This window comes from Amaranthus tricolor, chromosome 2 (assembly GCF_026212465.1).
Source record: "Amaranthus tricolor cultivar Red isolate AtriRed21 chromosome 2, ASM2621246v1, whole genome shotgun sequence".
NCBI classification, from domain to species: Eukaryota; Viridiplantae; Streptophyta; class Magnoliopsida; order Caryophyllales; family Amaranthaceae; genus Amaranthus; species Amaranthus tricolor.
Genome location: NC_080048.1, coordinates 7,749,179 through 7,772,983, shown reverse-complemented (window position 1 = coordinate 7,772,983; position 23,805 = coordinate 7,749,179). Strand labels below are relative to the sequence as shown.

The following is a 23,805-nucleotide window of genomic DNA, read 5'->3' as shown; positions in this document are numbered from 1 at the left end:
TTACAGTTATGTGTTAGAGCTCATGACCCTTTCTACGAGTTATGATTTCAGATTCGAGTTCTTTGGATTAGCAAACCCCGTGATAACTTGTCTTTTTGGCCAACCAATAAGCTGGGTTGTTACACATAGCACAACCCTAGTTATGATCAACCCCTAGACCTTATACCAATATAGCTCTACTTGCTCTCCAAATGCCCTCGCCCCTAAGTAAAGGTGTTCAAAATCAGTTTTCCGATCGATTTGAATAGTAAAAATCATGATCCGATTTCGATCCGAAAAACCTAAATATCTAAATCAGAATATTCGGTATCCGATTAAAAAATACTAACAAAAAATTAAGCATAAGTAACTATATTTTATTACAATGTATGATTTAAACAAAATTAGATATACAATTAAATTTTTAAGGATTATGAAGTATGTGACGTGGACCAGGAATAAATGTGAGGCTAGTATAAGGTGGTTAATACCCATAATGGATATACCTAGTTGGCCACGCACAGTAGATGAAGATGAGTTTGAGTGCATATTAAGGTGAACAGTCGTGAGAGATGAATTTAAATGTATATTCTGATGGACAATCGTGAGTATGAAAACCTTACCTGTCATTATGAATGAGTAGGTGATAACTATAAAAGTGAGCATAAATATGAGGAAGTCCTTTTGTCATCATCCCTAGTCAAAACTCACATTCACATAGTTTACTAATATCACACTCAGTGACTTCCACTTTCACTATCACACAAACAGAAGCTCCGAAAAACAAGTGCGAATTCCATGGATACAGAGTTCGGAATCCCTCGAGAACTCCCTGACCTTCAGAGACAACGTTCTCTTAACCAGCCTCTACTTCCTCCCGGTCATCAGGTTTTTTCTCCTCTTCTTTCTGTCTTCAATTCAATCCATTTTTTCTTCAAATTAAACTAAATCTTTCAGATTTCTTTAGATTTTCAGTTATGAGACCTGATCCTTTTCTTTTTGGCATTGATTTCTATGTCTGAAGCTGCCTGATTTACGATCCAACAGTATTTTTGATAAAATGATCCAACATTATTAGATCGCAACCTAATCACGTATTCATCATCGTTATGACGTCAAATAGTATAGATTGATTCCGCAGCTTTGGATCGTATACATTTATTGTGATTTCATGTTTTTACCTTCAGTATAATTGTCGATTACAGTCTCAGCCATTGTTCAATTTGTTTCTTACAGCCGCGATTTTTCTCAATTACTGGCAGGATTAGGATATTAATCCTAATTTAACTTTACTAATTCTAATTTAAATTTAAGTTGCTTGATTTTCGAGGCAACAGTGTGTTTGAACGCATCTTAATTACTCAATCATCATCGTTATGGTGCTGTACTGAATAGATTGATTGCGCACTTTTAGATCTTTATACATTTATAGTGATTTTGTTTTTTAAAACATAAAAATTATGCAAATTACAGCCTCAAAATTTGTTCAATTTGATGATTCCAGCTCAGTTAGCGAACTGGATATCACGGAAATAATGTGGTTTACTACTAGTTTATGTTGTCCATCAAAATTTTCAAATGCTAATGTTTCATTGTTTCCTCTTTTTCTGCTCAGCGCAAGAAATGGGGATGTTGGGGTGGATTCCCTTGTTTTGGAGCACAAAAGGGTGGAAAACGTATCGTCCCATCAACTCGTGCTCCTGATGGTAGCGCTCCAGCCAACCAGCCAGCTGGAGGAAGCCAAACAGCCAACCAGACTACTTCTATTGCTCCTCATCTTCTTGCTCCTCCTTCTTCCCCAGCATCCTTCTCAAACTCTGCTCTTCCTTCAACTGCTCAATCTCCGCGCTGCCATCTCTCCATGTCTGTCAGTTCACCAGGTGGCCCTTCCTCCACTATGTTTGCTACTGGACCTTATGCTCATGAGACGCAACTTGTTACTCCTCCTGTATTTTCAACCTTCACCACTGAGCCGTCTACTGCACCTTTTACCCCTCCTCCAGAATTGGCTCACCTAACAACTCCCTCCTCTCCTGATGTTCCTTATGCGCACTTCCTCTCGTCAGCTGCTGATTTAAATTGTGCTGGAAAGAACAATTATGTGCCTTCTAGTGATCTTCAAACCACTTATCCACTTTCACCTGGAAGTCCTGCCAGCAGTCTCAGATCACCTGTTTCAAGAACGTCTGTTGATTGTTTATCTTTTCCTGAGAGGGAACGTCATATTGCAAAGCATCCGAAAAACGCTTCTGAATGGCTTACTAATGAAAATGGAAAATCTCAAGCTTCAAACTTTTTCTGTCCTGCAACGTTTGCTCAGTTCTATTTGGATCAACCACATTCTGGTGGGAGATTAAGTATTTCCAAGGAGTCTGATAACGGTACTGTGAATCAGAGCAAGCAGAACAAGAACAATTGGCAAGATGCGGAGGAACTAGAGGCTTACAGAGCATCTTTTGGCTTTAGTGCAGATGAAATGATCACTACTCCTCAGTATGTGGAAATATCTGATGTTATGGATGATTCATTCACCATGGTGCCATGCACCTCAAATAAGTCACCCGTAGTAGAAGCAACATTAGTAGGATGGGGACATGGAGGATCAAGAAAGTCTGACAACAATTTTATTGGTGAAAGATCTACTAAATCAGGTTCAGATATCAATGGCAAAGGTTGTCAGGGGGTAGTTTCATCAAAACATTTGGGAGGTAAGTTATCTGTGCTAGTTTGTACAGCATTTGTACCACAATTATTTAATATCTGCATATGTAAGCGTGTGGTATATAGCACAAGAAACCCTGGAGATCCCTGGAGTCTTGAGTCTAGACCTAGAGTGTTGCGTCTTTGGTGGTGGTTAGATAGACATTTCTTCTATGGTCATTTGTACCTAGTGCCCCCTTTTCCTATCTTTTATCATCTGAATAGAACTAAAGATATGGTACACATATGCTTTTTTCCTTGAACCAAAAGTGCCTCAAGTTTTAGTTATGTTAAGCTGTCAGCCCTAAAGTCTATTTTCGTAATATTCGGTGTTGCTGGTTTTCTTGTTTAGAATTTTGCTATTGTCGTTTAAGCTTAAATGAAGAGTCTACTAGTTCTATAAAGGTATTCAAGCAATGTAACATGGCAATGGTTTTGCAATACATTTTTAGTCGCATACTAGCAGCCTTTTTTTTTTCCCGTGATTTTTTGTAAATTAGGATGGTCTTGGAACAGAACTACTGAAGTAAAGGTATTCTACTAGTTATGTAAAGGTATTCTAGGAATGTAACATGGCAATGGTTTTGCAATACATCCTTAGTCGCAGACTAGCAGCCTTTAATTTTTTTTTCCCATGATTTTTAAGTAGAATGTCTTTGAACACAATTATTTAAGTAAAGATTTTCTAAAAATTATTTTATACCTATGAAAGTAGAAGTTAATGAGCTTAGTATGTAGAAAATGCTATTATATAGTGGATTTGACGGAAAAGATAGCATGTCCTTTTGTTGATGTTTTTACTTGAAAGCCTTTTCCTTTTGCACAGAAAATAGATAGGTTGAAACTGGCTTTTGCCTCAATATGAATTATCTGATAATAGTAATTGATTAGTAGTTAGCTTAAGGAATAAGATATGTTCGAAAGTTGTATAAACAGAGGGGAATGGAAAATGAAACAGACATTTAAGTCATTCGTAATAGAAATTGGGTGAATTTCATGAAGCATTTTGAGAGACCTCAAGTTTCTTGAATTTCTCAACTACTATCTCATTGTATATTAATCGTTCTTAGGTTACAATCAATTAACAATTTGCATTGACATTCAATACACATCTATTCATCCATCCACATCCATGCAAATTCATCTAGTTACGCGATTATCTACAATTTTTAGTACTTTATCAACAGAATGTTGATCATTATCATTGATGGTGTGCCCAATCTATTCATTACCCTTCTGAATTTTTGATATGTTGGAAGATGGAACATGTGTTGTCTTTTTAATTGGTCATTTTAATGAGCTAAAGACTGATAAATTGTGTTAGCCTCTCTCTTCTATGATTGGTGAATTCCATGGGTTTTTCTAACTAGCTAATGTTTCTTTAATTTTTGTTTCCCCATTGAATAATGTGTTCTTCATGTATGACTTAGAAAAGGCTAAATTGCTAATGGAATTCCATACAATAACCATTTATGAAACTAGAGAGGAGGTTAGTAACAAATTGGATGAGTGGTCGGAAGCTTTAGAAGGTAAAGGATTGCGCATTAGCCGTACGAAGATCGAGTATTTGCGCTGTGACTTTAGTGGGACATCATCGGTAGGTGAACCAGAGGTGTCCATAGATGAAACAGCTGTTAAGAGTACAACCAAGTACAAGTATTTGGCATCGATCATTCAAAGGGATGGGGAGATTAACGGGGATGTAAATCATCGTATACAAGCGGGTTGGCTCAAGTGGCGAGCAGCCACCGCAGTACTATGTGATAGGAAATTCCCAAGCAAGTTAAAAGGAAAATTCTACCGGGCGGCAATCAGACCTGCTCTGCTATATGGGACCGAATGTTGGCTTGTAAAGAAGATTTTCGAACATAAGATGGAAGTTACAGAAATGCGTATGCTGAGGTGGATGTGTGGGCACACATTGATGGATCGAATTAGGAACCAAGAGTTTAGGGACAAACTAGGGGTAGTCCCTATATTTGGAAAAATGCGCGAAAATAAATTGAGGTGGTTTGGTCATGTGCAGAGAAAGACTTTCGACGCCCCTGTGAGGAGGGTAGAAAGCATTATAGTAGAGGGTAACAGGAGTCGAGGAAGACCCTGGAAAACTTGGGGTGAGTAAATAAGAGTTGACTTGCATGAGTTAAACCTCTCTGCGGACCTGACTAGGGATAGGAGCAGTTGGAGACGCCATATCCATGTCTTAGATTACTGATGTTCTCTTAGTTTACCTTTTAGTGTCCTTAACCTCTTGCTTTTATCGTTTCCTTTCTATTAGTTCTTTGTTTTCTTTTGTAGTGATTCTACTTTTATTTTTATAGTCCTTTAAGTTATCTTTCACGTGTAATCACGTCTCTTTATTTTCCTCGAGTCGGGGGACTCCTTTGGCCGCGCTCTCCTTTATGGGTATGAGTTGCTGCCGTCTTTCCCTCCCCAGACCCCGGCCTTAATTTTCTATGAGCAGGATATACTGGGTAGGACGATGATGATGAACCATTTATGAAATAATGTGAAAGCGACTTTCTCATTGTATTGGTTAGTGAAGCTGGTTTAGGATGTATGAATACAATTTCTTCACCTCTTGATACATATATATGCAATTTTAAGAGCACATTTGAGTCTCCAAAATACACTTTCTTCGCCTCTTGATGCACACATATGCAGTTTTTAGAGCATATTTGGGTTTCATGCAATTCTATTTATACTTATTGAAACTTTCAAAAGCTCGTGAAGGTATTTGTTGGCATTTTTCTGGGGAAATATTGGAGTAAAAGTTACATTCCTAAGCAAATGAAACTCCTCTTCTCCAATAAATCCACCTACTCTAAATTGACAAGACCCATACCCTACTATTCTCATAAGCCACTGTCCTCATACAATTCTGATTAAGTTACCGCACACTCTCTCTTTCATCTCCATCTGGACTTTTTCCTGACTGGCTAGTGAGAGCTCTCCAGATGGGGCTCGAGGATTGCTAGTTGTTTACCTCTATCTTTTAATCAACACTTCATTATATTTGTGATCGTCTCTCAAGTGGGCTAGTTGTCACATGTCCCAAATGTTGGATTGCATCACCTCAATCTGGGTCGTACTAATCTATGTCTTGGTACTGGGTGAGATTCCTCGTTTTCTCACCTTAATGCACATATACAGTTGATTAGAATAGGATCCGAGTGATCACCACACGTGCAATTTTTGTTGTCAAGGCAATTCCTAATTGTTGTCAGAGTGGGTATCAATGTTATTATGAAGGCTTTACTTGAGACTCATGGCAAGACAGATCAATTGGGGGATATGTTAATGCGCTTTTGGGAACTGGAGTGTGCAAAATAGTGGTGTAATGGAAACAAGTAATGGAGGAAGGGAGTTTTGTTATACTTGTGCTAAGGGATGCGAGACTTGTGCGTTGAGCACCTTTCTTAAAATTGTGCGAGCATAGTTGAATGTGTTTCATGTAGCAAAGGATGACACCTTGTTTGTGAGTTGCGTCTATGTTGGTAACTTAAATTATTTGCCGATGTGCAAGGAAGCAATGACAAGTGCACCTAGGAGCATTATGTGAGGGATTTTGCTCAAGTGGGAGGAGTTTTCCTGTGCTAATAGATTTCTAGATATTGGATCGTAGCAAGATGCATGTAAGGCAACTCCTATGCCTAGTTGCCTATGTGGCCCGGTTTAACTAAAGCTTATTCCTTAGTGCAAGTTGGTGCATTACATGTGGTTTTCTCATATTCTCAGTTTGTTGCTTAATGTGATTGGTAAGCCTAAGATCTGAGCCATAAGAGCCAAATTTAATTTGGCATCGTTCGTGACTTTGTGCTAAAGATGGTATAGGCTCGTCTTGCAATTATTCTCTTCTCCAACAGTTGTTTGTTGCAATGATCTATGTGCTCTCCTTTTCCATTTTTGTGTGGTTTGGTGTTAAAGGAAATGATGTTAGGGGGTAAAGAAAGCAATTTGAGAGAAAAATGGAAAATGGTGATGTAGTTGATAGTAAGGTTTGCTTGTATATTGCTGTTAGGAAGACGAGATATTTATGTTCAATGGGTATTATTAGTAAGTTATTAATTTTCAATATTTGAGTTACCAATATTGTTTCCATTTCGGTGTTAAAATCCCATTCTTCAATAAAACTATTTCATAAAATTATTTCAATATTTGAGTTACCACTATTTTCTTTGGCATGTAAAAATAAGGGATTAGTTATTTCAAAATATAAGGGATGAGAAAAGTTTTTTCCCTTTCAAAATTATTCATTCTTTATAAAAAAAAAAAACCCATGTGATTAGAAGGAATTAATTAGGAGAGGGGGAGAGACAACATGTTCCCATGTGGGTATTGTTGTCATACTTCCTCTGTTCTGAAATACTTGCTACATTACCAATATTTATCATTCAACACAACAATAATGATTCCAATCTTAATCTCAAGAGATTGGAATCAACTACATGAACCAATATAGTAGTTTTAGTTTTAATGGTGGTCCATATGGATTCTTCTCTGTTCATTTTAATTTCCTACCACCTCAATTTGTATGTCTAGGTCATTCATATCGTTTCTACTTTCGTCCTCCAAGTCATATTTGATCTTTCTCATCCTCTTTTTGAGTCTTCCAAGCTTTAACTTTCTATCTTTCTTACCGATTCGCTAATAGACCTTCTTTGCACATGCCTAAACTATCTGAAATGATTTTCTTTCATGTTTTCTTCCATATTTGCAACTCCTAAACCCTTTTTTATTTCTTCGTTTTGAATTTTGTCCCTCAGATACGCCCACTCATATATTGAAGCAATTGCACTTCCGCTACTTCCATCTTTTTACTATGATATGATCCTTTTTGAAAGCCTAATATTTTGATCCATATAGTAGCGTCAATCTAATGGACGTTCAATAAAACTTACCCTTTAACTTTACGAGAACATTTCGATTACATAATATTCTAGTAGTTGCTCTCCATTTTGCAATCCATATTTAATTCTATGGATCACGTCTTGTTGGATGGCCCCACTTTGAAATATGGACCCAAGTTATGTTGCAGCTAATGTGTGAGAAAAATGCAGTTAATGAAATCTTGTTTGATTAGTGTAATTTCATACTTTCAAATTGTTAACTTTTTATAATTTCAAGTTATGTATAATTTAATGTATAAATGAATCAAAATAACGCATTAAATTGCATAAAAAGTCAAATGTTGCAATTATTATGGAATAAAAGTATATGGAAAATGATTGTACTAAATAAAAATTGGTGCAATCATACCTATTAATAAAATTGTTGAAAAATGACAAATATCATCTTTCAAAAGTCTTGATAAATGGAATTATTTTAGTGAATGATAGTAACCGATTACATAACAATATTTACCTAGTTTAGAATATGACATTTTGTTTGAACTTGAAGTTAAATTAGGTAAAGTATTTGTATGATTTATTATAGTAATTCTATTTAGTTAACTTAGAATTTAATATGTTTAATTGAATGAAAAAGTTATATATTCAGTAAATAATTAAAAGAAAGCATCGGTAATTATTTTTTGATTTAAAAAAATCAAAGTATCAGTAAATTTGATAACGATAATATAAACTTATGAAGCATTTAATGGATGAGTATGAGACAAATAAGATCATGTCAATTGTTGACTTTTTTGTATCTTATTAAATACATACCTTTGTATGCTTTTGCAGCGTGCTGGACTCTTCCCTAGCTACGATCTTTTGCTTCTGTATTCAAGAGCTAATCCACAAAGTGGACTATACCACATATTGATAGTTTAATTTATTATAAGTTGATAAATAGGAATTAAAATAATTTGTAGTAGTAAAAATGGGCCGGGTTTTGAAAGTCTGGCCCATTTTAAGCCGTTTGTAATTATAAAGGGCCCTTATCCGGCCCGGACCTAATCTAGCCCATTGAACACCCCTAATTAAGAGGATTGTTGCAGAAAAGCGTAAGAGATAAACTCGTGGGTTTTGTAATCGATTCTATCTTTTATAAAGGGCCCTTGGTACTCTATATTTTGCTAGCTTAACAACCCTTTTTTTAGTTTCCTATTTTTATTATGTAATAAAGTGTAGACCTGCTCAAATTGAGTCAATGATTAGATGTTCAAGCTTAGAGTTACAGAGCTTATTGTTTGCTCTACTACAACATTTCATTGCCCCAATGCCATTAAGTGACTCTCACTTAGGATGAGGTTTTGGGCGGTCTGATGTACACTGCCTTACCCTTGTATTTACTAATGTTTGGCTACCGTAGCAGTCAATTTTTGCTGGTATTTACTGATGTATTCATTATTCAGATGAAAATTCAGATGAGGAACCTAGAAGAGTATTGGAGCAGCGTGCAGTGAGAAGCATAGGTCTAACTGATGATGAAGATATATTTTCTAACATGGGGAAACGCAAAAACAGCAGAAAATGTAATATAGGCTCGTCCTGTTCGGATGCTGAGGTTGAGTATAGGCGAGGGAGGAGCTTGCGAGAATGTAACCTCACTTGGCATTAGTTGATGTGACGTAGTAGTGTTTCATGGGTAGTTCTGTTTCTCTTGCGTTTGCATCTTGCGTGCTGGTTATGTCCTCAATTTCCTAATCCTTGATTCTGAATATGACGACATTGTAATCTATTCCGCCTTGTGTGTGTTGATAACATGCAAATGACAGCAACCAGCACAGCGTGGTCTAACTTGTGAATGAGCTTGGCCTTTATTACATGACTGATATCATGCTGTGTATCGTCAAAATACATGGGGTCTGCGCACGCAAGTTTGGCTCTGTAGTTTCGATCAAGAATTGGTTAGTTTCGTGCGTTTTAAGCTTATTAGTTGGTGTGGGAGAATTGTGATGTAGATTGGGTTTACTCGCAATCACTTGTAAGAAGCTAGATACTTGAATTGTTCATATTATTATCTTAAAACAAGGTTGAAATTATGGTACTTGTGCATTTCGTGAATCATTCACTACCAAATTTTGACATTCATCTGCATACTCATCTCACTAGTCACCCCTCATCATAGGCAATTTTGACATTTTCATAATCTTATTCGTAACCGTATCTAAACCTCCAAACAAGCACAAATTTTTGAAAGAGAAAATATATGAAGTGCATCTCAATTCACAACAATTTCTATTTTCATGGCTACAATCAAAGTTATTAAAATTAGAATTCTACTTGAAATCGTTTAAAGAAATAGGATCGAATCGTAGAGACTTATGATTCTATAATAAATTTAAATTTGCTATCTAGTCGTAATTATTTATCTCAAAAGTTTAATTTTATAAATTGAAGTTTCTTTGAGTTCATTTTTATTAATGAAATAGAAAAAAATTTAATATTTAGTTGAATCTCCATATTGATGAAATTTTTTAAGAAATATGATGATCGTTAAATTATAAGAAAAATTAATGAAATATAATATATAAGAAAAGATAAAATAATCAAGAATAAATTTGTTGAATCGTAGAATCGTAGAGTTTGTCCTTATAAAATAGGAAACAGGCTTTAAATGGGCCAAATCCATCAAACTTAATCCGGCCCAGCCCAGCCCAGTTTCTACTGATAAAATTGGATGAAGTTAGGCTCAATTAGGGAAATGAAGAGAAAGAAGTTGAAATTTTGAAGAAAATAAGCTTATTTTGGAAAAAAAATCCTAAAATAAGCTTTGAGAAAACTTATTTTCCAAAATAAGCGCCTTCTACTTCAATGCTAAGGGTTTGATTGTGTTCGCTGTTGCTAACAACGGGCGATTACTTAAACTCAGCCAAAAAAGTTAGCCAAGTAGTCGCCCGCTCTTACTAACAGGGCGATTTGGTTGACTTTTTGACTATCGTTGACTTTGGATGTTAATGGTCCGCTATTAGTAACAACGAACGATTGTTTCTCCATATACCTTAATCTAAGCTTTGGTTCGTATATGGCCTGCTGTTACTAACAACGGGCGATTCTTTGGCTGACTTTTGCTGAATCAACTTAAGTAATAGTCCGCTATTAGTAACAGTGAATACAATCAAACCTTAGCATTGGATTAGGAGACGCTTATTTTGAGAACTAAGTTTTCCCAAAGTTTATTTTGGGAGTTTTTTTCTCAAGTAAGCTTAGTTTTTCAAATTTCAAAGTTAGGGTTGTGATTTCTTATTGTTGCAAAGCCCATTTACAACCCTTTTTAAAACCTTATCCAACCCCTATTTTTAAGTAAATCAAGATTTCAGCCCAAATACCTTTTCAACCCCCATCCCCCATATACAACAATTATAAATCTACCATATACGCCTAAATACAATATTAAATACTAAAGTTATTAATCTTAATTTTATACTTTCTTTGTTTTTTACTTGCACCCAAACACTTTTTTATGCTTTTTTCAATCGATTATATTTAGAGTTATACACAATAAAAAATTATAAGAATTTAATATTATAAAAATATGCGTTGAAACGAATAGAACAAGATCCCACATGACAATGTTTTTTTCTCATAAACTAATCGCAATATGCAAAATAAGAAAGTGCTAAAATGGGCTTGAGTGCGACTAAAAAACGAAGGAAGTATCTCGTAGCCATATTTTTTTCGTCAAAAATCGTAAGAGTAAAAGACAAACATTCATCAAATCAACAAATAGTTATTTCCATTAATATTAAGCAACTTATTCTTCATAATAGATAAAAATATTCTTTATCAATTTGTTATAAGAAACTAATACTCCCTCTGTTCCTTTACGTTGTTCTCTTTTGTCATTTTGGGTTATTTCATTTGTTGTTACCATAAATAATCTTTCTATTTATATCATAAATTTTTGACAAAATTAACCTTATTCATCCTCATTATTAATATTTTTAACGGTTATGGTTCTCATACATGTTCCACTAACTTTATTTTAACATTCTTATATTGCTTATGGTCCACATATAATTCACATTTACTTTATTAAAACATTTTTTTAATAGTTGTGGTCTTCATATGTTTTTTTCACTTTCTTTTAATATTTTTTAAATGTTTATGGTCTTACTTTTCCTCTATTAAATATATTATTTAATAAAATAATATATGCACTAATTAAAATATTTTTATTTTTCTTAGTTTTTGTGAACATTTCTTGTAAAAACTTAAAGAAAAAAAAAGTAATAAAAATTAAATTTAAGATATTTCATACTTGCGGACAGCCGGAAAGTTCAGCTAGTAGAAGTACATATATTAGCAGAAATTTTATTGGGGCATTGGTTGGGAATCCGATCCTATCTATAATGAGAGGGCAAGATGAGAGAACGTGGTCGCCTATGCATCAACTATTTATAATTGAATGTGCTCATAAGAATCTAAGAAAGCTAGCTAGCTTAGTTGTGACTAATAAAGCAGTGAAAGATAAAAAGGTGCCAAAAGTCTTAAGGCATAATAAATACACATTTCATTTCAATTCACTCAAAATAGAATATTTATTTTTTTACGATATTCAATATATTTGTTCAATGCTTAATATCTTTTATTATACGTAACAAAATATTATAATGTGAATATTAATAATTATTGCATTGAAATGAATCAAACAAGATCTTAGTTAATTATGTTTTAATTATAGTAGATTAAAAATAAAATACAGATTAAAAGTAATAAGTAAATAGTGATAAAACGTAAATGGCTCCTTTTCAGTAGATTTGAGGGAGTATTAGAATACTACTTTTGTTTTTTTATTATTGATATTAAAATTACTTTATAAAAAATCACTAATACTCATATTAGTTAGCAAAAAATATAAATTATATCTAAATATAATTCAAGTTAATATCAACCTTACACATAAAATAATCTTTTTGGATTCTAAAAAAGTTTTGGGCCTTAGACGGTAGTCCGCTTTGCCTTTTTAATTGACGACATGTAATAAGTAGTTAACAGAGTGATTTCTGACCTAGGCAAGTTAGTAATCGACTTAGGACCCAAAGTTTAAAAAGGTACCCAATACAATACTCTATTTGCAATTTATAATTAGAATTAATATTTTTAATATAGAGATATAATATGTTTATATAATTTATAATGATAGTTATAATTCATAGGGGTTCATTTCTACTATATCATCAAGCATCCTCCATATAGAAGATTTATTTCTTTTGCTTGGTACCCGTAAAATGTTAGGAAAATACCACTTGTATTATATATACTTCACTTAGCTTGTTATAGAATTATTAGACTGTAGGAACATGTCTCACATACCTTCCCAACTAAAGGAACTTCCAAAATGAGGATAAAACCAAAGAATGTGAAACATGTCCTTGGCGACAAATCCAACTTATTAACAAAACAAAAATTCTTATGAGAAACGGTCTTTTTGAGAGACCATCTCTAATTAGACTGATTTATTATATATTTTTTAAAATATTGTAAGTATGCATTAAGAATGAATGTAAGTAGACATTTAAGATATTGAAAGTAGGTATTAAGGATGTGGTAAGTAAGCATTAAGAAAAATATAAGTAGGCATTAAGAATACGGTAAGTAGGTATTAATCTTTAATAAGTTGGACTTGAGATACATCTCTCAAGATACAAGCTGTTAACAAAATACATGGAATGGAACAAGGGAATATGACCACTTTCACTTGCTCGAGTATTTTCTTAGATAACGAAATTATTGCAAAAAATATTTTTTGTTCTAAGGTAGACAGTCTTGTCTTTAAAAAATAGTACTTGCTTCAATAAAGACAAGATCTGATTCTCTATTTATTGCAACATTATTGGTTGGCGTTATACTTGCTAATTTTAATCGAACTCATAATGGAGTTGAAAATCGATTTAAAATTAATTGGTCATAATCCTAAAAATTTAAATTGCACCTGAAAAAAAATTTCAATTCCGTGATAAAAAAAAGTGAGTTAAACTTGACCGTCTGAAATGCTTTTTCTAAATTTGTTAAACTTTTTAGCTTCACATTATTAACTTTAGTCAAATTTAGCTATATTAATTAGTTTTTAAATTGTATTTTGATTGAATATCTCCTCAGTAAGACGTTCATAATTGTATATATTTCCCATTCTTAAAAAACAATATATATATATATATATATATATATATATATATATATATATATATATATATATATATATTATCCTTTATTAAAAAATATTTATAAATGGTATTTGTTATGGGAATCTATATAGTATAATATGATGAATGACTGTTGGTGCATGACATAAATTTGTGAATGTAATGTATGTCATTTGAATGAAGATACTCCTATCCTTACATCTTTTTGATAAATTTTTTTATTAATATATAATGTGGTAGTAATTGGAGGGGTATTTTCCTGGTGTGAATGATATATATATACACTTATTTGGTAATCTATTTATAAAAATTTTTGGACAAAATTAACTTTGTCCATCTATATTTTAATATTTTAATAATGCTTATGGTTTTTATATATCTTCTATCAACTTCATTTTAATATTTGAATATTACTTATGATCCCCATATGTTTCTTACTAATTTTATAAAAAAAATATTTTTATAATAGTTCTGGTCTCCATATTTTTTCCACTAACTTTATTTTAAAATTTTTTAATGTTTATGGTCTCCACTTTTCCTCCTTCAAATTTATTATTCAATAAAACAATATATATATATATATATATATATATATATATATATATATATATATATATATATATATATATATATATATATATATATATATATATATATATATATATATATATATATATATATATATATATATATCCACCATCAAAAAAATTTTATTCTATTTAATTCCCGTGAACATTTATTGTGGGAACTTTTTTAGAAATGAAGAGAGTAATATTTATCAATTATTCTTAATTTACATTTTATATCTAATCTATCCATAAGTTAAAACATAAACAAATTTAATATTGTTTTATTCGTCTGAATATAAATTTTATCAATATTAGCTTTTTATAATTTTAATCATGCACAATTCATATATTTAGAAATGAATATGTATATTGCTAAACATACAAAATTAAATGGGAGAATAATATTTATTCAGCATTTTTAGGATGCGTTTATGACTCACATTCATCTCAAGTATAAAATTTTTTGAATTATATGATACAAACTTAAAAGAACATATAAAATAATAAATAAGATTGAATATCAAAACGCATATATTATTATATTTGTACACACAACCTAATTATATATACTCACATAAACAAGAACAAACCGGGCAAAACAATCTCACTAGCAAAAAATAAGTTTATATAATTATAAAACTACAAAAAAGGAAAGGGAAGCCTTCACCTCAAATTATTCCTCTTATCATAGAGTGGAGCCCACAGTAGAGCAGGTTTTCTATGCGTACGGATGTTTTCTATGCGTACCGCCGCATAAGCACACATTTCTATACTGATATACCAATCATTATTACTCCCTCTCTTCCATTAATTTTGCTTATTACTAACACTTATAAAAAAGTGCTACATTTTTAAAAAGTTTTATATGAAAAAAAAGTAGCAATTTTAAAAAAAGATATGTGTATAAAAATTAAGCATCAGTAATTATGATAAAAGATTATCCAAAGAGACTAATTTGGGAAGAATTATTTAGATTAGAAAGTCATTTGGCAACGTTCATCTGGAAAGGTCAAAAAGGACATTGTACGTATGTTGTAATGTTAGTGCATGGGAAGCTCACGAGTGGTTAAGAGATACTTCTCAACTATAGATAGGCATTGTAAGGTAACAAGACACATGTCTAAAGGAGAAACGAAGAATATAATCCAATAGAATAAATAAATAATTGACACGTCAAAAGTAAGTACAGTGGCATGCTGAAAGTTATGGGGATTAGTAAAATATCAGAGGAATGTTTTACAAACACAATCATGAGCTATAAATACGGATTAAAGAGCACATAAATGAGGTAACTTGAATTTTTCATCATTAAGAGAAAAACATAAAAGAACTCAAAGGAGTTATTACAACTAAATTTCAAGGACCCACTTTGATTTTCAGAAGGCCATTAATAGCATAATTAAAAATATAAGAGTAATCACAATTATTCCGATCAATCTTCAAAAGAACATTAGTCAGATATTAAAAAGACCTCACGTCTAAATAAGTTCTAAGTAGTAATCCACCTTGCAGCCATAGTGCTCCTGGAAGGACATATTAGGCATGCTTGTCTTGTATTGTTACTGACTTGGGCGTTGGAGTAGGACCCCTGAAAAACATTCCGGGCCATGCTAACGCCTTGTTGCTTTTTGTAGGAACAATTATCTTCTTGAGTGATCATTCTGCATAACTCGACAAGGCATTAAGAACAAGGCCTCTACTAGCACTTGATCAAACACTAATCAAGAGCTTAAGTTTTACAATTAATTGTTCTACAAATCCAATACAGGAACAATAAGAACCTTTTTTTGATGGCTTTGTATATGTATGAGTGTGAATATGTGATAGTAGTGTATATAATGGAGGTGTTTTGGTAAATGATTGTTGGCTAATTATAGTGACTAATTCAAATAATTGATTTCATCAACTAATTTGACTAGTTGCTTTTGAACATGCTGGCTAGGTAGTATATAGTAAATTAGCTGACTTATCACAACAAGTTGTTTCAAGCAGTTAATTTACAAAATACTAGAATCAGATGGTTTTCTATTAGAGAAAATTTGAAATCCTTAAGCAAAAAAAAAATAATAATTAAATAAACTAAGTTTCAAAAAAATTCCAAAAGTAAGCGTGAAAATCCCAAACATGTGATTTGGAGTTGTTCATAGTTACTAACTGCGAACAGACCTGCTCCACAAATACGCAGATCAGTTTCTGTTTTTCGCAATTTTCCCATTTCTCAAAACCCTACTTCACATTTGACATTCTCCCTCTAAAACCATTAATTCAATCCACCAATTCTTGCATTTCTCTTTCAATTTGGCACTTTAAAATTAGTGTGGGATACTCTAGCTTGCTCAAAGGTAAACTTTTTTGTGTTTTTTTTGGTGTATATGTAATTTTTTAGGGTTTTAACCAAATTTACTTATTTTTTCAAATGTAGGTTACTAGTTGTAAATCAAGACTATTCTTAATCATCCATAAGTATTGAAGGTAATTTTTAATTGTTTTTATAACGTTATGTTGTTTTTTGAATTAATGTTGTTGAATTAGTGGAATTCAATGTTGATAATATTATTAGAAATGTTGATGTTGATATTGGTATTAGAAATATTATTTATGAACTTATGAATTGATTTATTATTTGGATTTTATGTGTATTATATATGTATGAACTTAGTTACATTATGGATTTTAATAATTTTTAGACCAAAAAAGATTATAATCAAATGAATGTAATGTACTTGTATGGGCATGAGTTGATGTTGATGTTGATTTTCTTTGTATTAATGTAGAAAATGGCATCATTTTGTGTGACTATAGTATGTTTTTGGAATGGTTGTATTCGAGAAAGTAGTGGCAAAATTCATTATGTTGGGGGAAGACGTAAGTTGTTTGCTTGCAATTCGAACATGGATTTGAACCACTTTAAACGTTTTATGTGTTCTAAGATTGGTTTGGACCCTCTAGAAGTACCGTAAATATAAGCTTTAAATATGACATGAGTGGAGAATTGCTTGCCTTTCCTGTTGAGGATGATGAGGCTATAGATGCTATGTAGGAGCATTCAAAGTCCACCCAAATTCCCTCTTTGGAGTTATACGAAGAAGAAATACCTAGGGAATGTAGTTGTTTCTAATCCTACTCCTACTCCTATGCCTATGCCTATGTTAAATCAGGAAACTCCTAATCCTTTTGTTCCTTCCACATCTTGTACTTTTTCTCAACCCCCTATGAATCAAGTTCCAATTGATTCAATGGTTAACTTAGGAGAAATTGCTGAGATGGGACCTTGGGATGATGGAAATGAGAGTAATGAGCTCATTGACGTTCCTTCTGAGGATAATGTGGATGTCGATGAGGATGCGCTAGCAAATGAAATGACCCTAGGCAACATTCCTACAATCATTCCTCCTACACCTTATGCCCTCTGTCCACCTTTAGACGAGTATGAGGAGGACAACTCATGGAGGACTTGGGCTTGTGATGCCACATACACCGAAGAGGGAGAGTTTGAGATGGGTATGATGTTTGATAGCAAGGAATCGTTGTTGGAAGCTATTAGAGTGTATCATATTCGCAGAAATGTGGAGTACAGAACGGAGACCTCGAACCAAACTGTCCTTACCTTGAAGTGCAAGCGGGGTTGTTCGTGGAAACTTAGGGCTACGTTTGATTCTTATTTATCTTCATGGCGTATTGTTACCTATAAGGGTAAGCATGGTTCTTGTGTATTGGGTAGTGACACTGTTTCAGCTGGACGCATTCACCTGACATCTTCTGCCATTAATAATGTTATTAGAAATTGTGTTGCTAAAGACCCATCCATTAAGATATTTGTCGTACGGCAGATGGTTAAAGATCGTTTTGGTATGGATGTGAATTATAAGAGAGCGTGGTGTGCAAAGCAACAAGCGTTGTTGTCCATTTATAGGACCTGGGAAGGTTCTTACTCACTCCTTCCACGCTTTTTAGAAGCTTTGCAACATTCCAACCCGGGGTTAGTACTTGAGTGGTATTTTAAGGAGGACAATGACACGGGTGTATATATGAGACCTAATATTAGGACTTTCCAACGTGTCTTTTGGACCTTTAACGTAACACCCCGAGAAAATTTTGACGTCATTAATTAATATTTTAATAATTTTTGGGGATTTTATAATTATGTTAAATTAATTTAGAAGTAGTTTTAATAAACTCCTTTCATATACGAATTTAAATATTAACATATATTTATATTAAAAATACAATTACAATTTCTAAATAAAGAGGTTTGAATCAAAATTATTATTTTATTAATATGTGTGAGTACACAAAGGTGAGTCTCTTAGTTGAGCCTCGCAAGAAAATGAATCTAGATTAAATAAATAAATAAATAAATGAATAAACATAATAATAATAATAATAATAATAATAATAATAATAATAATAATAATAATAATAATGAGTATAAAACAGTGAAACCCTAAATGCTCATGAGGAGCCGTCACTCTCCTTCTCTTCCTTCTCCTTCTTTCTCTCTTCCCTCTTCTCTCACGTCCCTCCCTCAGTTGAAGAACCAGCAGCCACCACTGTGCCCACCACCAGCAGCGGGCCGTGTCGTTTTGTTCTCCTCTGCAGGCGGCCACCGCAGCACACTTTCTTCTCCCTCCTCCCTCGCTGTGAGTAGCCGGCAGCCAACCCACGAGCAGCCGCCAGCTGCTGTCCAATTCAAGGCTGCCCTCCAGCCAGTTTTGGCCTTCGTGCACCACCACCACGACCTTCATCCTCCTCTTCACCATTTTTTTTGCTAGTTTTAAACCTTGTGAGCCATCTCTTCTCTTTTCTCTTTTCTTTAATCAATTTCTAGTTTTATTTGAAGTTTTATGAAGTTTATGAGTGGGGTGTTGATTTTTGTGTTATTTTCATTAAATCTTTTTGTGGGTAAGAATGTGATTGATGAATGGAACATATTTATGATTTAGGGTTTGAAGTATGATTAGAAATTATGATTTGTATGTGGGTTGAGTGTTAGTTCCTTTGAATCTTACTATAAGTAACAATTAAAAGTGTTATCTTTGAAATTAGAAATGATGTAGGCTTTTATGTGCATTTTGGTGGTGTATTAGTTTTGGTGATTCTTGCTATGAATGATGGTTAAAAGTGTTATTTTTGAACATGAAATGACTAGGATTTGGATTTAGAGATGAAATTACTAATAATGTGGGTTTATGCTATATTTTGGTGGTGTGATGAATGATTTAATAACCTTAAAAGTTGTTTTGAGACTTAGTCGATTGGTTATTGTTGTGATAATTAGTAATGCTGATGATTGTAGCTGATTATAGAAGTGATTTTGGTTGTTAAATTGGAAATAATAATTGCTGATTGTTGTGATTTGATTGTTGCGAATTACAAGTACCCTTATTAAGTTGTTATTGAAGTCATAATGCATAATGTTAGTAAGGCTATGAACATAGTGTCGACTTGTTTAGAATTATTAAAGTTACTAGTTATGATGTCTTGATTATAGTTCTTTCTAACCTTGAAGAATATAATGGATGATATTGCGATGTGATAAACTTAAGATTCGTCATTGTCGTCATATTAGCACTACATTAACATCGCAAGATTTAAGTGTGAATTGATATGTTATCCTAAAGTAACGTGGATCGATATAACTCAAGTTGGTTGATGTAAAGGAATGATTCACACGATCCTTTTTTCTCTTAAATTGATGGGAAGACTTATGTTGTGTTGAGTTAATGACTTTTGACTGGTATTGAATGATTTGTGTGTGTGTTAGAGTAATCGAAAACTCATGTTGAATGGGTGATAGTGGTTACTTGGGCATTTAGTTTGGTATGGCAAAGTAGTTAAGGGAACTTATTAGTTCTACTCATAACTTATATAGGTGCCCATTTCATAAGAGGAAGTAGAGCCTTAGTTGGGTGATTTTGTGATTCTTGATCGTGCAGTGACGCTTACAGGTACTTACACGCAGTAACTAACCCTTATATGCAATTTGCTTTAAGACATTTATTGTTTATTGTGATAATATACATTGCATTGAAACTATGAGATACTATTGAGTACACTTTACATGAAGAGCTATCGACTATGAAATCCTTGCGCTTAGAATAGTTTAGAGAATGAGAGTTAATATAGGGCGAGAACTACCCCTTATTTATTTAAGAATTAGATTATGCCTAATTGGAGTTAGAATGACTCCTTTATAGGTGAATTTCATATTCTATTGAGTGGCTCAGTGGGTTTTGGCGCGCTGCTATCCCAGGGCGCTCAGTAATAGTTGAGAGTGGAAGTTATTCCCATCTGATAAGGTACTAGATTATGATTAGCTGGCGTGACTTAACTGGATTATGTCCGGTTGTTTTATTAGTCTCCTAGGTGAGGTTCGACGGGACCACCGTAAGGGGGGTATGAGCATGCTTGGGTCATTGGGCGCCGGGAGGCCGATAACGCCCTTTGACCGAGGTGTTACCATGCGGGCCTTGCAAACCCCAATATGGTGGCCTCTTCACTGGTTTAGTACCCCAGTGTGTTAGTTTTTCCCGAAGGTAGGACCTGAGAGGGTCAGCTGGAGGGGGCATGAGCTCATACTTTGCCAATGGGTGCCGGAAGGCCGATAACACCCTTAGCCGTGTCACTATGCCAGGAAGTAGAAAAAAAGATCCACTGATAGAAAACTATTTAGTGATAGAAAGTTTATTCATTGATCGAAAGTTATGTAATGATAGAAGGTTCATTCTTTGATAGAAAGCTTACGCGTTGATAGAACGTTTACTCTTTGATAGAATATTTACTCATTGATAGAACATATACTTATTATTGATAGAATAGTTTATGCTAGTGAGAAGTGTGCCTAAGTTAAGTTACCTCAAGGGTATTACGGACTATGATCACACTTACCTTAAGATAGACAAGCTCTATAAGGTCATGTGTTAGGTATTCTGTTAATGCCTTGGTCGAGTTGAACTATGCGTGTTTTGCAAGAGTTCATGTTTGAAAAGAGGAGCGTGAAGAGCTACATTCTACCCAAGAGTACATGGTTCGGGTTGGAAAGCACGTAATGAAATTAAGAAGTATAAGTGGCCGATAAACGGTTACTATCCGTGCTTGCGTTTTATGAAATCATCTTTTTTTTTTTATGATATAATGCTATCTAATAGTTGGCCTTATTATATTTGATGCTAGTTACTGACGTGTACGTGTTTGTGTTTATGTTTGATTGTTGATGACTTTCTATGATTGTCCTGCTATGACACATTGGCCTTTGGTCTAATGTCGAGCAGCAGGAGGATCATAGACAGGCGTAGCAGGTACTAGAGCTTCTTATGCATTGCATTGCATTTGGGAAAAGTGATGAGGGCGAAGCATAACCTGTGTCCTTACCGCTATCTTTAGATTTTGTATCTCTTGTTATCTTTTGTAAATTTTGATTGTATACGTTTTGTTATGAGGCCTTGTGTCCTCCCACGTGTATTTGTATTTCCGCTGCGTAGTCTATAACTCTGTATGGTTTTAAGGAGTTAAGTCTTTTTAAAACGCAAACGTCGACACTGGAACCACGTTCCATGCTTGGCATGTTGATTTGAGAAGCCGGCGACGAATCATTCCGTCGTGACATAGTTTTGATAGGCCGTTGGTGCCTTTACTTTTTTAGCTTCTAAATAACTTTTGTTTTTCTACAAAGACGCACAATTTTAAGGTAGATGCTGCCAAAATTTTCACTCACCTTTTTAAAGTTAATAATTAAAGTTTATCTAAATTCTTTTCCTTTTTCTTTTATATAACACCCGAATTTCCTCCCGTCCTTTACGGTTTTGGTTTCGTTAAGGGGTCGGAAATTCTGGGGTCTTACATTTAAACCTTGCATTGAAGGCTTCAATTATTGTAAACCTCTTATCGCCATTGACGACACACACTTGTATGGTAAATATCGTCATACCTTATTAACTGTTGCCCAAGATGGTGATAAGGGAATCTTTCCATTGGCCTTTGCCTTGGTAGAGAAGGAGAATATAAGTGCATGGTCGTGGTTCATGGCTTGTATTCGTAAGCATGTCACATAGAGGATGGGTTTATGCGTTATTTCTGATAGACACGCTGGCATTTTAGCTACCATGGAAGAGCCGAAGTGGCAACCACCTAATGCTTATCATAGGTTTTGCTTACGCCATTTGCTTAGCAACTTTAATCGTGCTATGGGTAATGTTCAGTTGAAGAAGTTGTTTGGTAAAACAGCTGAGCAAAGACAACAAGTTAAGGTAATGAATGGTTTAAAGGCAATTGCGACTGCAAAACGAGAGGTCATGCCAATACACGGGCTTTGAACTTAGACATGATCCCGATCAAATTCGGGGTAAAGGGAGGCCTAAGTCTAGGAGAATTGCCAACGAAATGGATAAGGGTAGAGCAAAACGATCTAATTGTCGTCGTTGTGGGAACGAAGGTCACAACACTAGAACCTGTAACTCAAGGTAATATGTTATATATATTATACTTGAATGATAATCTGTAACTCAAGGTAATATGTTATATATATTTTATATTATTACATAATAGTAATATTAATTAAAGCTACTGCGAACACAACAGTAGAGAAGACGGATCCAGCAGCTCCAAGACCCCTAGATCCTAGTGTCTTGACTATGCAGCATCAGCACAGGAGTACTCCTCTTTGGGATGCCCAGGTTAGGTGTACAATAGTTGTGATTTACATTTTACTAATGCTAACATACAAGTAACTTATTTATATTTCAATATTCATAGGTGTCTGATGCAGAAACGCTAGGCACCAGGCATCCAGATTCCGTTCCATGGGTGATCGATGATAGGATCATCCCGTACTTAGAGCTAGCGAGGTTATACGACTTTCACCTCGTTGCATACGGCAGAGTTGACCGTGCCATTATCAGTACACTGGTCGAGAGATGGCATCAGGAGACGCATACATTTCATCTCCCTCTAGGTGAGGCTACCATCACATTGCTTGATGTAGCATGGACGTGCCGTGTGTACAGCCGGACGCAAGCTATCAGGCTGGCGTGACATGGTGCATCGCATATTGGAAGAGCGCCCTCCACCGGAAGTGATCAGGGGGAGCGGTTTGCGCTGCACGTGGTTAGTTCAGAGCTTCTCGCATCTCTTCGAAGATGCTGATGAAGGCACCATTTCGAGGTACGCCAAGGCGTACCTCTTGTACTTGATAGGAGCTGTGTTGTTTGCCGATAAAACAAACAACCAAATACAACTCTTTTACTTAACTTTACTTGACGACACACGGGAGTGCATCGCCGAGTATAACTGGGGCTCCGCAGCCCTTGGATACCTATATAGGAGGCTATGTGGTGTTGCCCAAAAAACGTCAAGGAGATTGCGGGGCCAATAGTCATATTATAGGTAATAAAATTAACATTTAACTCTAATCCGGCGTAGTTGAATTACATACTAATTACATTTTCAATGTTCAGTTGTGGGCATGGGAGCATATTCTTATCGGCCAACCTTACAGAACCGTTGGCCGTGGTGATATTGCTCCTCCAC

At 34.2% G+C, this 23,805-nt stretch overlaps 1 protein-coding gene across 1 annotated transcript; it reads left to right on the top strand.

Annotated features, from left to right (window-relative positions):
- Positions 1-659: 659 nt before the first annotated feature.
- On the top strand, positions 660-9,607 carry LOC130804207 (uncharacterized protein At1g76660). The gene is made up of 3 exons (XM_057668574.1): positions 660-867; positions 1,595-2,687; positions 8,978-9,607. The coding sequence occupies exons 1-3, from the start codon at positions 778-780 to the stop codon at positions 9,181-9,183; spliced, it is 1,389 nt and encodes a 462-aa protein (XP_057524557.1). The 5' UTR covers positions 660-777; the 3' UTR covers positions 9,184-9,607.
- Positions 9,608-23,805: the final 14,198 nt, after the last annotated feature.